This window comes from Pleurodeles waltl, chromosome 7, assembly GCF_031143425.1.
Source record: "Pleurodeles waltl isolate 20211129_DDA chromosome 7, aPleWal1.hap1.20221129, whole genome shotgun sequence".
In the NCBI taxonomy this organism is placed as follows: Eukaryota; Metazoa; Chordata; class Amphibia; order Caudata; family Salamandridae; genus Pleurodeles; species Pleurodeles waltl.
In genome coordinates, this window is record NC_090446.1 from 984,181,198 (window position 1) to 984,195,898 (window position 14,701).

General features: G+C 42.3%; 1 protein-coding gene across 7 annotated transcripts in view; it reads right to left on the reverse strand.

Moving 5' to 3' along the window:
* The window catches only part of DNAI2 (dynein axonemal intermediate chain 2), a 121,110-nt gene that overhangs the window by 24,774 nt on the left and 81,635 nt on the right, over nt 1-14,701 (reverse strand). For 4 of the 7 annotated variants that reach the window (XM_069199799.1, XM_069199801.1, XM_069199800.1 and 1 more), the window contains exons 12-13: nt 3,430-3,666; nt 2,314-2,352 (exon numbers count right to left, since the gene is read on the reverse strand). In XM_069199799.1, the coding sequence (XP_069055900.1) occupies nt 2,314-2,352; nt 3,430-3,666 (276 nt within the window). Of the gene's footprint in view, nt 1-1,343; nt 1,383-2,313; nt 2,353-3,429; nt 3,667-14,701 lie in introns of all 7 variants that reach the window. The other 3 variants (XM_069199795.1, XM_069199797.1, XM_069199794.1) reach the window with 1 other exon arrangement.

The window sequence follows — 14,701 nt, forward strand, 5'->3', positions numbered from 1 at the left end:
TCTGTATTGTGAGTGCTCCTCCACCTGGGAGGGGAGACTTATTCTTCTAATATTAATAGATGAAATAAGACAATATAGGTGCCAGAGTACGAGTTTCTTCCAGGTGATTCTCCTGTGGCATACAGAGCCCAGAGAAGCTCTGTCCTGTCCTCTGCTAAATGAATCTTTCATTTTGCAGAGAACAGGACATAGCTTATCGTGGCTCTCCATGTCCGTGCCCCCCATGATTGAATAGCAACACCACTTTATTGTGAGCTTGAAAATATTGATGAAAACAGATGAGGATGACTAGATTTGTTAAAAGGAAGAATCCAACAGTCAAATCAGCCAAAGGAGCGATCACCTAGAAAAAACTCTTACTCAGGCACCTATATCCTTTTACTTCATCTATTGCGATTATTAAAGGAATAAGAAATATCGTTTGTAGTCATATGCCTTAAAAAGGTCCCATTGGGGATGAAACACATGTCAGCTAATGACCAGGTACTTGGTTGGAAGTGTGTAGATATGATAAAAACAAACAAAAATATATCATATCTCCTTTTTACTTGTGGACTGACTTTTCTGGTTATTTTTCCTCAAATTGTGTTATTTAAACAAATTGTTGGAGTGTTCCAGTATATTGTTTTAAAATTTACTCCCATATTCAGGAGCATTCACTTCACTTTTAATGATCGAAAAGACTAAGAAGAGAGTAGGATGAACCCACCAACAGAAGCTGGGCTTTGCATTATGCCAAGTGAGCTCTCAATCAGTATGTTATGTGCTTTTAGTAAAGAAGCAGCAAAGAAATGTGAACCAGCGACTTTGATGACACACCACAATGCATGATGTGGGCCTCTGTCTAGGGTGGTATGGTGGCCAAAAAGTGATGGACTGGGATGAGGGCTTCAGAGAGTTTAATTCAAGCACTCAATCTATCACTTTGTTCTTGTTGCAGCCCACAACATGGCAGCATACAGATTTTGAAGAAACATTCCAGGCGAAGCTCCCCTTTAGAAAGAGGAGTTACAATGCCAAAACTGCAATTGTTCCATGTTGATATTTGTAACATGCTGTGATCTTGCTGACATTTATGCAGTTAGTTTTCAACCAACCACTTTTCAAAAGGAATATTCGGTAACAACTGCCTCAGCCTGAACAGCTTCAGATCATTACAGGTGCTCTGTGAATGCAGTTCAGTGGTTAGGAACAAATATTATCCCTTTATGTGTCTAAAATCATAAGGAAACATAAAAGTCATGCCAATATATATGGCAACTTGCAATGGGGGAGCCAGCTAGGCATATTCATGTCTCACTCTACCCGGCCTTCTCTAAACCAATCCAGCTTCGCGAACTGACCTTTACTGGTTCCTCTGGAATCTTTTCTAAAACTTCCTTCTGAAATGAACAAAGCAAAATATCACTATTACTATCAAATCCATCTAATCTTTCAAGATGTGAGTGCTCTCCACTATCTCACTTGCAGGTACTTACAGCTATCCACCTGCAGATAGGGTTATCAATATGCATATATGCAGCCAATACATTATCTGTGTCATATGTAGGAGTGTGATAAATTTACATAATTTCCTTTCCACAATTAAGCGAGATTTCCGGAAAATAACACAACATTATGTGAACTGCAAACCTGCCACTTAGAGCTACTTTTAGTTTAAAAATGCACTCTTGCGTCCATTATGGACACAAGGATGCATTTTGCACTACAAAATAGTGCTAACTTGCACAACGACGTGAACGGCATTGGCTTGTGTTCTGTTTGTTCACATTTTTGCTATGCTCCCGTAAAAGGAATTTTCCCCAAACAGATGGAAAATTATGCAACATGGCATATTGGTGTAAGAATGTGCATTTTGCATAACAAGCATATCACAAACTGCTGGAAAAGATTATTCTAGTATAACAACAATTAAGTCCTGGCCTAGTCATATGCTCTGTTGAGTTTTCCACCAACATCGAGAATCTTGAAGGTAGATCCTTCCTGATGGTGGAAAGTATTCCTACAAGCCTTCACCCCAAACTCAACTGTGAGCATGAGGACATTTAGGGTCTTCATTTTGAAAAGAGAGTTCATTGACACCAGGTTTTCAAACTGCTTTCTTCCTGTTCCTCCAGCTAAACACCTCCATGCCATTGTAAGTGAAGTTCAATGATTAGGAACAAATAGAGCCTCCTAATTTACTTACATAATGAAAATGAAGAAAAACCCCATACTGATATCTATAACAAAATGTTTGTGAGCGCCTGGGAAGCACAGTACATCTGCTACTGGAGAAGGATCTTCTCTGATGATCCTTCTTCAAACACTGACCTCTACTGCTTCAGGCGGATTCTGTTCCAAAATCTCCTTCTGAAATTAAAAAAAGCAAACTGTAATCATTTGACATGCATATGCTGCTAGACTCTCAAATAGCATGTGATCCTGACTATCCAGATTGCAACTGTGGGCAGCAATATCACACTGAGGCGCCTCTATAGCTCTTCAACCAGCACATATTTTTTTCTGTTGGAATAAAGGCATAGTTTGGAAAACTAATGTTTTGAGAATCGCAAGACGAGGACCACTGCCCATAGTACACAATGGAAACTTCAAGGACAAGAAATTGTTAATATCGATACACACAGCCATTTCAAGATGTAAAACATATTGTTTGACTAGAGTCAAGAATCTGGGCTACAGATCACACTTGATGTTCCAGAATTCTAACCATTCTTCACTTCTGGGGATAGAAAGCACCTTTCAGCTTACACTGTTTAGGTTATATCATTTGGGCTCATGATGCAACACCTTATTACCTTTGTTTTTGGATTGCTTCGTTTTGACTAATAAAATGGATCAGTGTTAAAAGTCAATCAATTAACATGCCATTTTACTCCTGCTCTAGGATGCTCCTCATCGACTAGTGACATACTATCTTTCCCTCTCTATACTGAGCCAGTCCTTTTGGATTTGTAAATTACCCCCTTTGTCTATCCTCTGTCACTACTTTTGGTATAGTAACTGATACCCCTTCATCTCCTCTCACCCCTCTGTCTAGGTTTTGGCATATCTTCCTACTCCAGCTATTCCCGTCTGCTCTCTTTGCTCTATTAAACTAACGTTATGTTCTGGGTCACTGTTTTGGGTTAGTATTTTATATTTGTTCTCTTATTTAGAGTTCTCAGTTTGGGCAAGAGACATATCTTTTTTTATTTCAAATGGGGGCTCTTCCTTAGGCTTATTTATTTAATGTACATGCTATTTTGTTCTTAGGTGCTGATTTTGAGAAACTAAAATACCTCCTTGCTCCATCTGTTCTTGGCTACTCCTTTTATGCGAGTTCTTTTCTGCCAATGATGCACCCCCGTGCTCCGTATTTGGAGCTTCACCCCTTTGCCCAGTGAACTACCACCTCATTATCCCTGCTAACTTTGGCTAATACTTTACCTCTGCCACTTGTGACTGCTGCTTTGCCTCCTCTTCCTCCCTCTTCTTCAGTTCAGCGTTCAGTAGTTCAAAGAACTCCTTTTCAGCATTGGCTACAAGTTCCTCACTGTTATCTTCCACCTTCTCTTCAGGCTTCTCATCGTCTTTGCCCTGTTCAGATTTACTACGCTCCTTAAGTCGCATCTCCCGGTGCCGGGCTTCCAGGATCTTTTCCCGCTTGGTCTCCCGCTCAAACATCTAAGGTGAGGTGAAAAGAAAGACAAGGACAGTCATGAGACCAGGTCATCTCACAGGTCGACAAACTTATATAGAACACTCATATCTAAGAAAAATCCATCCCCCTTCTAAGAATTCATTTTATAAGTCAAGAGGAACTGCACTATGGCAGACAGTCAGATCGTCTCATCATATAGTTTGCCTGCAGTCCATTATTTCTCAATCGTTACCATGGACGCACTCGAAGCAAACAGTAGTGGAGAGTGAAGATTACACAAGATACAACGTAGATAGTAATTACTTTATTTCAGTGAAAAAACATAAAAGCATACATAGATATATAAAATATAAAAATGTACATTTGTAAAATAGTCCATATAAAATACACATATAACTTTAACAATTTAGGACAAAAGAAGAATATATTATTTAAAACTACTTAGAATTAAACTTTTAAATACATATACAAATTAAAGGAAGAAATGCATATTTAAAAACAATGCTAATCTAATAGATCGTCAGCTGCTCAAGACAGAATACACAGAGCCATATTAATTGCCTAGAAATGTGCAATGATATTTCTTCCATTTTATCATGTATGGAAGCCCGAGATTCTACTCAAATATTTGTGGGGAAAGGAGACAATCCACCTCCAGAATATATTATTTGGAACTACTTAGAGTAAATCTTAAAGTGCATATGCAAAGAATAGACCAGGGACAGGTTTAGTGAAAATAGAGCTCGAATATATCATCAGCTGCCAGTCGCATGCCTCTATAAACACTGAAGATGCAATATGTACAGTCAATTAAAAATTCCATTAGGGCAACCCCCTCCGTCTAATGTACCATGCGTGCTCTAGGTATTTAGCGACTGCGAATACTATCACAGCCTTTGTGTCATATTTAAGAATTCTCAGAGCCTCCCTATGATGTCTGACAGTCAGAAGTTGGCAAACCTCAACTTAACCATTTTCTGCGCGGCTGTCTATACTGGGGGCAAAAGAACAGTTTCTTTATCCGATTGACAAAAGGGGCATAACACTGAGGAATCTTGCTTGGGCCATATGGCCCTTATGGTTCTTAAAGGTAAAAACCCATATCTAAATTGGATATAAAGCCGTTTGGCAATGGTTGGGTAGATTTCATCCATGAACTCCTCGTAAGCTGGAGAACATTTGAGAGTTAAAAATACCCGGTCAGATTCTCATTATCATAATTTAGCCAAATCGGTTCCATGGCGTGATTCCAATAGGCACTTTTCACTTTGTGCCTGGCTCCCTTAGCAGCAACTGCTGGCAAATTCCAGAGGTCTATCATTTTCAGCTTCTCGCACTGCATCTTAACATTTCTGAGCCATGGCGTACCTGCACTTGTATCACAGGAAATCAGATCACTTAGGGAGTCCTATAAGGTGTCAGCTTCTCATTTGACCACAGTTTTACACAATACAATAAGGGTTTTAAAGCTATCTCGAGGTTAACAGATTTAAATGCTAAATCCAGCCTCAGTGGGACTAAGGGCGTACCCTTGCCAATCTCAAATAGACCGCTTCGATAGTAATTCTCAGCCACTAAGAGGGCCGATGCATCCACAAATCCCCAGATTTCAGCCCCATAAGTAGCTGCTGGTAAAGCTGCGACTTTATAAACCTGAAGGACCAGGGAGATTGCCCCTCTCACTCCCCCCCACCCGCTAACTTCTTTTTCCTACTAATCAGATAAATTCTCTGATTAAGAAGATTTTTACTCTTCTCTATTTGGTGGGTCCAGGTCAATGTGTCAGACAGCCAAACCCTTAGACAGTCAACGTGTTTGACCTGTTCAATTACGGAGCCTTAAATTGCCATTCTCCTCTTGAACGATTTATGGGTATTAATGCCAATAATTTTTGTTTTCAGAGGGTTGATTTCAAGGCCCTGCATTTTGCAGAAGGTCACAAAAGAATCCAACTCTGCCTGAAGACACTTAGTGGTTCTAGAAATGAGCAAGAAGTAGTCGATATAAGATTTAACAGGACCTCTCTTAAAGGTCAGCTTGGGAGGGATATCAGATCTAGTGCTGACATTTGTCATTTTTAATCCATGCTCAAGGATCAGATTTTCCAATTGAGTTGCGACCGCCCTTGAGATTTCTATGATTTGATCAAACACCCCGTGGCTATCTATTGGACTAACTGAATATGGCGAGCAATCTAATCTCCTCAATCCTATTTGGAGCCTCGTGTTACAGTCACCAGCAATACATTTCAGAGTACTACCTTTAAGACTCTGCAAAATATAAGCAAAATGGGCCACTAAGGGGGAGAGTACATTATCGGGGACAGATCTAATACAGACAATAATAACAATGTGATGCACCCTCTTGGAAGGTTTTATTTTACATCTACCCGAGCAAGTCCTTAGTCCCCGCTACAACACGTTTCACTATTGAGAAGAAATCTAATTTCAACCAAATAAGCAATCCGCCAGAGGCCCTACCCAAGGTAGAAGGAACCACGTCCACTGTAAAAGTGACATACCCACATCAAAATACCAGAGCCACTGCCCACGTTTCCTGCAGAAGTATTATTTGATGGGAGTCAATAAACTCTCACCACTCTGGGTCCACTAGCTTAGCTCGAAGACCTGCCACGTTCCAAGATAGTATTCTTACTGAGTTGTTACCAGATGACCCTCTCCCAGTCATCCCCCCCCCCCTATTAATAACCTGGGCTTCCAGAGGAGGGATCACCTTTGGATACAAGGCTATAGCCCTTCCCCATCTCTCTTAGCACCTAGCTCTGAGTCCGTAGCATCCTTCCCCTACTAGTAGGACCCTGAGTTTCCAGAATAGAGTTAGCCTCTGAATGGAAAGCTGTATCCCTTCCCTTGTCTCTATTGGCACCTACCACTGTGTCAGCAGTACTCTAGCCGACCCATCCAAGCCACCATAAGTGAGTTGGTTACAGGTAGCTTCAAGCCCTGCGTTCTCTTGTTGTCAAACAACATCCGCTAGCATGGAACACTCGTCCTTATAAGCAGGGCAGTGTAGAGGAGCTAAGGGATTGCGTGTTAGTGAATTTAGGTTGCCATTTGCTGGGTTAGGGGCTGTGAGTTTTAGTCTTATATTTGAGCTTGAATGTTAACTCCAAGACTATCAGCTCATCCACCATTTTACAGCTCCTTAATTTCAGCCCTATATAGTCAGTTTGGAGTCCTGCTGGGCTACAGTGTGTAGAATACAGGATCTTATCCCTAATTACCGATGTACATCCCTAGTGTAACAAAGCAAGATTACCTTGTTCACACAGGGATATTGTGATTCTCTACCTCCACGCAGAAGTCTAGGGACATCTATCAAGCAGATACCACTCGGGTTTCGAGTGTGCTCCATGTTACTGCTGGGACCGCAATACCCAGTGGGGTTCTGGTCTCTCTGGCTGACATTTCTCCACATAGGTTGCATTCTGTGGCTACTATTCTGCTTCTTCCCTCAACTAGCTCACCTGTTTCAAAGCTAAGGGGTAATGTGGTTACTTTGCCAGAAAAAACTTCCTTAACCGGGACTACCTCTGGAGCCTTTTTGTCGTGTAAAATTGGGGTTTGCCTACTGTGCTGAGTTACTTCTTTTTAACACCTACTTTAGTACAAATGTTCTCCACCAGTAGTGAAAGTTTAGCCACCTTTATGTCTAAATCACTAACCAGCTTGCTCATACACTCGCACAAGCTTTTGATCTCCCCCCTTAGTAGGTGGAACTGTGCATGAGATTCGCTCGGATTGGACTGGCTAATGTCACTTATAACTACATGCTTAGCCATGCCAGAAGAATCCTGCTTCTCGGGTGAAGCCCCTCCATCAGTGGCTAGAGGAGCAACGAGATTGGAGCAGTCAGTATTAATTATAGATGAGCTTTCCATCTTGAAATTTTCCAAATGCTGATCTCCATCAGCCACTGACCCACGTTTAGCTGGAGGATCTTCACAAGGGGCTGTCCCAGCATCCTGCCTTAAACCAGCCATGCTACCCAGACTGGGGGAGGATTTATTAAAGTATGAGTGTATACCCTTATGTTTAGCGTCTCTAGACCCCTTCAGCTGGGAGAAGACCGGAACATTAGAGGCCAATATGCCATCCACCTCTACTATTAGATCATCTATTTAATTTAAAGTGCAATTTTCTGCTGAGTGCCTTGATATCTTACCTGCTGCCCCAGCAGGTTTCTCGGTAGCTTTAAGTTTGCCCATAATTAAGAGAACACAGATAACGAGTACGTTGAATACCAACACGGTCGGACAAATCAAATAGGTCGACACCCAGTGCATTCCGGACGCATCCAACCTCAGGCATTGCAGATAGGTAATACCAGCTTGAAATCGTTCACCCACAAAGTGCTAGCAGTCTTTTATATGGGTACCCAGTTAATCAGCATTTTTTTGGCCTTCAGGACCTGGTGTAATGTTGATGGTTCTTTGTTACAAGACAATCTCCTATATCTATGGATATCCAGATGCGCCTATGAGATGCTTGATTCACTCAGCACTTACCCCTTCTGAGGATATTAACGAGTAAAGCCAAGGTGGGGGAGGCTTTCCTGCCTCTTCCAGTCGCTGATGGGCACCGGACAAGCCCACCTGGGCACGTCCCGCACTGCGTTGAGAATTAAGCGCTTATGTAGTGCAGAGTCAGGGCAGGTGTGCTAATGACAAAGGACTGCCTCCTGGGGCCCAATGCCTGCTGGTAGCTGGAGTCTCCCCCTGTAAAGCTGGTTGTTGAGAATGGAGCGCTTAGGTAGTGCAGAGTCAGGGCAGGTGTGCTAATGACAAAGGACTGCCTCCTGGGGCCCAATGCCTGCTGGTAGCTGGAGTCTCCCCCTGTAAAGCTGGTTGTTGAGAATGGAGCGCTTAGGTAGTGCAGAGTCAGGGCAGGTGTGCTAATGACAAAGGACTGCCTCCTGGGGCCCAATGCCTGCTGGTAGCTGGAGTCTCCCCCTGTAAAGCTGGTTGTTGAGAATGGAGCGCTTAGGTAGTGCAGAGTCAGGGCAGGTGTGCTAATGACAAAGGACCGCCTCCTGCGGCCCAATGCCTGCTGGTAGTTTGAGTCTCCCCCTGTAAAGCTGGTTGTCTAGTAACATTTTGTTTTTCTTCTTCAGTTGAGGCTACAAAATTCTTTACACAATGTGAGTGATGCATACTATTAAGAAGTCTATGTACCTCACCCTGTAATTCTCAAGCAGTCATTTTCCTCCTCCTTCGACCTTGCTCCCTAACAGGTTTAAACATTCCCTTTCCTTCCCTGATAACAATCACTCTTTACATAGGGCAATCTCTTACTTGGTATATGTTATTTCTCCATTTCGTACCACTATATCGCACTGCCCTATTTCGTGTCTCTTTGTCTCAGTATCTTTCCAACATCTGCATACGTCTTGGTGAAACCTATGAATACAATGGATGTAGGGTATACTCTTTTTGCGTGCCATCTATATGGGAATAACAACCTTAGTCCTTCAAACCCATCACCAAGCTTAGCTTCTAAAGAGGTGTTCTCTAATTAGCAGGTTTGATGCTTCCTGTGGCAGTGCAGTATCCTTTCAAAATAGGACCCAAGGCAAGAAGTTCCAATGTCATAGTGCTAACCCTCTGTCCGTCTCATTTCAAAATAGTTTGGAACCGTTTCATTCCTTGCTGATTTTCTTTATTCGTCCACTGCTATCGCTCACCTCTCTAATCCTTCCCTTTCTCTCACTCTTCTACAACTTGCCTTTCACTCGCATTTAGTTTTACACTCATTTTTCTTTACTCTCTGTAGAATCCTCCGCCTTCATGCTACATTCGCACTCGTTCTAACTTTTATTTTTCTCCTGTTCTCTCAGTTGTACTCGTCTCTCTCTGAAAGATTATTTGTTGATCTCTTTTCCTGGCGTGTTCTTGGTTGTAACGTGCCTCACGCATCTCCAAATGAGATATGGCAGGGAATCCTTCAAATCAGCCTTTGGACGGGTTACAGAATGTGTGGCTCGTGTGTGTTTCTTGTTACTCAGCCTGCCCAGCCTCTTTCATGCCCACCTTGGAAAGGTTCACAGGAGAGCACCGTGCCATTCGTAAAATGATAGAAATCTTTGCAGGTGCGTGGTTGTTTACAATGTTTCAATCTGAAAAGAACCAAGCACTAACTACTGCAAAAAGAGAGGAAGGAGCTTGTGGACAAGGAGAGCAGTCCGTTGACGCAGCATCTCATATGGCTGCCTTGAGACCCATATAGCTCTGTGGGAAGATAAAGTCTTGAGGGCAAGAATTAATGCATCCCCACCTGTTTAACCTTTACATTGATTAGACCATGGACCTGCTGTGTGTCAACTCGTGTGCCTTTTCTCCCTTTTCCCTTGTGCTAGGGCCTCATGGCACTCCACCCCATCCTGCCACGCCTGTATTTCACGGATTTCTCCCTTCTCATCGAGGCTACCCCCTTTTTCACCTTTCTCTGCTACTCTTCTCACACCTCTATTATCTCTTCCTACCATTAGTACCCACAAAATGTATTGATCCCTGAATTCTGGGAGTCTGCGCCTTTCCTGATCATACCCTGACGCTTTACCACATACATTCCTCTGTATTTTGTAGCTTATTTATTTTCACGCCCAGGGATTCTGAATACTTGCACATGTCCACGTGTTAGTTCCTTTTTTAACGCATATTTTATGGTCTGGTTTTCCGTAAGCGATGCAGCGCTTGGTAAAATATTCAATACAGCCCACAAATTAATCTTACTTGAATCGGTGTTGTTTCATATATGGATGTATTGGAATAACTTTGATAGGACCTTACAATACAATTTGATAAATATAACTGGCAGCCAGATGATTTTCTCAGCCCAAAATCATCACCTCATCTGAATGCACTCCGCATGGCGTAAACCTGTTTAAATCTCAGGATATGATCAACAAACACCCAGTCCCCTTGTAGAAGGGCGTGACATGCACTTAAACATCATTTCTTTAGCGATCCGTGTGCTGCACTATGACCTCAAGCTGTCAACAGCCTTCACCCACTAATTTTTACAGCTCACTCTTCGTTTAACTAGTTCCTGCCTCTGCTGTGGGCAGCTATAGGACAACATTTGGAGGTGCACACTCAGAATGAGGTTCCTACTTACAGCTCAACCCACAGACAAACGTCCTCCTGTTCGTGAACAGTTCCAAGATCCCTCAGTTGAAGGCCTGAATATCCAACATGAACCTAAACGACTTCACCATCCAGCTAATAGACAATGCAAAATCACGTGGATTTACCCTGGATGCAAGCCTCACCTTCAAAGAACATGTCACCGGGAAACCCATGAGTACTTGGTTTCAGCTCTTCATCGTAAAAAACTGAAACCCTTCCTTCCGTAAACCGATTTCGGAACAACAGTGCAAACGCTTGTCCTCTAACACATGGATGGATGCAACCCTGTGCTCAACAGCCTTCCTTACACCACTCTACTATCTCTCACAATGCACCCTACCACAGCAGCAGAAATTCTGCCACAGCACTTTGGGTTTTATGGCATCCCCATCAACATCAGCACTGCTCCTACCTTCCAGCAATTCATGAAGAAGCAGAAAACACATCTTCAAGGAACACTATGCCCACACACAACAGGAACAACCATTCCCTCTTTGTAAGTGACCCTGAATCGTGCTTAAGGGCATCATCTATGTTCAGCTTGCCATCAACCCCTAGCCAGGTTTGTGTTTCACAGATACCTTTACATAGAGACTATACATAGTTCTTTCAAAGTTTTATGCTGAACAAAAATGGAAAAATGTTGTTTTCATAAAGTAGCTGTCCTATGTAACTCCCTAGGTATGGATATTTGCTGAGCGCATGCATCGGGCAACAACAGTGCAGCGTCAGGGTCCAATAGTCTATCCTAATGGCTGCAAATGCAAGTAACTGTAACAGAAGATACACTGTAAAGCTGGAATCATACATTCATTAGGTCACTTAAGTAAACATTGCCAGTGCTTAGAACGGGAATCCACTTCAGTTTCTTGACATAAAAAGAAAGATGACTGTCTTCAGAGGTCCATTCCGGACTAATGGCAAAGTATTGGCACAGTATTTACCTGTGAAGGGGGCTGACACTCATAGTTTAATAATCTCGGTGGCATCTAGCACTCATTTCACATTTTATCGTCACGCCATACACACAGACCCTGACCACCTTAGTGTGAAGAGGCCCATCATTCTGGGAAGCAGCACAGAACCAGGAGATTAATGTGGTGTCCTCTGACTTTGGCAAAGTAATTCCAGCAGGATATGGTTAATTTTGACCTTTCTGACAACTGCCATTGACATTTTGATTCTGCCAACCAGCTTTGCCAGCGCTTGGTTTATGTTAGATTGAGAAACGGGAGAAAGACGTGCACTTTCGTTTGCAGTCCTTCTGTTTTTTAACACGGTCCATCACAGGCTTCTGTGGAAAACTTAATTTTAATGTTTAAAACTCTTACGTAAAAAATCCGATCTCGTAGAATTTAAAATATGTAACGGAACCTTGAAGACTTACCAAACAGGCAGAAGTGGTTCCCCTGTTATAATGATTTGTACCGTAATGCTGCCCCCTAATGGCATGCTTGAGAACTTTTGTTGGAATGAGTTTAAACTGCAGACCGATAGCTGAGATAAATTACCTCACTTCTCAAGACATCTCCTCTCCAGAAATGAACATTCAGAGTTACAACAATTCCTCAATAGCGATTGCCAAAAACCGAATATACCTTAAAAGTCCAGGTAAGCTTTCAGAAAAGCAACAAATGTTTTCAGGCCAAGGCCCTCCGTAGTTGGCAAACCTAAGCAACAAACCACCTAGTTACCCAAATAATAATTAAAAAAATTCAGAGGGGGGGAAGACATACTTTGTGGAGAAACATCAGAAACTCGGAATTACTTTAACCTTAATCAACCTGCCGTCAAAGGAAGGTGCTTAAAGATTTGAAGATGAAATGAAGAAAAATACGGACACACAGCAGAACAGAATGCTATAGTATACTACATAGTAGCTGCATTTTCATGAATATTCAATCACAGGCCACTGGTGACCTACCCCAAGGTCAAGAAAGTGGCTTATTGGTTGCGAAGGATGTGGGTCCTTCACAAGTAAAGTGAGCCCCCAACCATTCATCTTCTGGGTACCAAGAACCCTATTGTAGCACTTCATTCTGTATCCGTAGCAAGGCAGAGTAAGCCAAGGCCTTCTCAAGGGAGGTGGCGTGAGATAGTACTCCAGGTCTTAGGCACTCAAGAAACAGCACCCAACAAACCACTGTCCAGTCGGTGCTTTTCCTTGCACATACTACTTAATACTACGCATTAATTCACAGATATCTACATGGTGGCAATACTTCAAGGTCCACACTCCTAGCGCGCTCTGAAAACTATAACCACAATGCTGCCCACATATACTTAAAACAAGAAAATGGAGAGTAGTTATTAAAAGGCACACGTATTGGCATTGTGTCACCATACAAATAAAAGAAGACATGCCATGATAAACCAATGCAAAGGCATTAACACCACTAAAGATGGCACCCTCTTACAATGACACCCATTAAGACATGGTCTGATTCAATGTCAACTATATCATTGTAAATTAAGCATCTGAAAGGCTTTCATTAATAGAAACACAAAGGGGTAGTGAGGGTGAACGGCGCCGCACATCTGAGCAGTAAAACAGTTGTAGTGAGACAAGTAATCAAAGTGAAAGCAGGGTCTGGTGCAGCATGGCCCAGTGCCTCACTACCCGGTAGGCACAAAGACGGGTAACAAAATACCCATAGACGAATTTGAACAGGATGGCCACTGCACACAGAGAATATAGTCCAATGGTGTAACAGGGAGAATATCCCTGAAAGTATAATGTTGAAGTGAAAAAGTAGGCTGGAGTCCAAGTTCTTGTTTCGCAGATGTTGCCTTTAATTATAGATGCCAGGGATCATTTGTGTCATCAACGAGATACAGCCAACACGTGTTTCGTCACACAAGTGACTTCATCAAGGCTGGGCCGTCCGGCCAGAATGGTAAGTAACAACGGCAAGTGGCAAAGGAGCCCCGTGATCAGTTAGCTGGGCTCCAGTAGGTCAATTGAAACTGCTAAGAGTGGACCTGTCATAATGTACCTAGTTAAGGTAGTGAACACGTAAGAAGAAGGCAGTAGGTAATGGCAGACCCTGATACGCCTGTGGTCAAATACCTGTAAGGTGGCGGAGTGTCGCACCGAGAACTCAGATCATGGTAATTCAGTCCTTCAGCACTACAGACAGGGATCCAATCTTCTTCAGGGTCCTGCAAAAATCCATCTTTTCTCTCTCCCTCCCCCCCTTTGCAGAGATTCTACCTGTTTATGTGTGGTCTTCTCAAAGTGTCGGTGATTGGGTTTCTAGAAGGTGAAGGAATGACCTGAAGAAGCTGACACAGCAATCTGTTGTCAAAAGTGGCCAGGATTGTTCACTGTTGATGCTGCGAGGAGGACATCATGCCTGTAGTCACAGAACTGAACATTTATCACCTGTGTGGTGAGTAGCCTTGTAATATTTTTATATTTTCTAAAATTAAACTTTGTATCTGATGTCTTGTAGTTAATGCTGCAATCATCACCGAAGGCATTTATGGTGCGCTAGGTCCTGGACCTCTAACCTTTTCTGTAACAGGAGCTACTTATGTTCAATGAAAATCATCATGAGCCACTAATACTATTAGTGTTGTTAAAGTAACCACATCAAACAGGATTATATTAGCGGCTACCACGTGCAGGATTATTAGCAGTGTTCAACTCATTTCGTCAGGTATAGTTGACAGCAGTAATATTAAAATGGCACCAAGGTTAGAATATTATTACTAAGTTTCTCCATGGATGCATTGTTACTCAAATATCAGCTTTAAATATATTTTGAAAATTCAACCATTTTGTTCCAAACATCAACCTATAAGTTCTGAAAATACTCACATTTTGTGTTGAGAACATGTTTTTTTTTTTTTTAAATGTTGGTATAGACATATTAACTCAAGTAAGTAAAAGCTCCTAATTTAAGAAA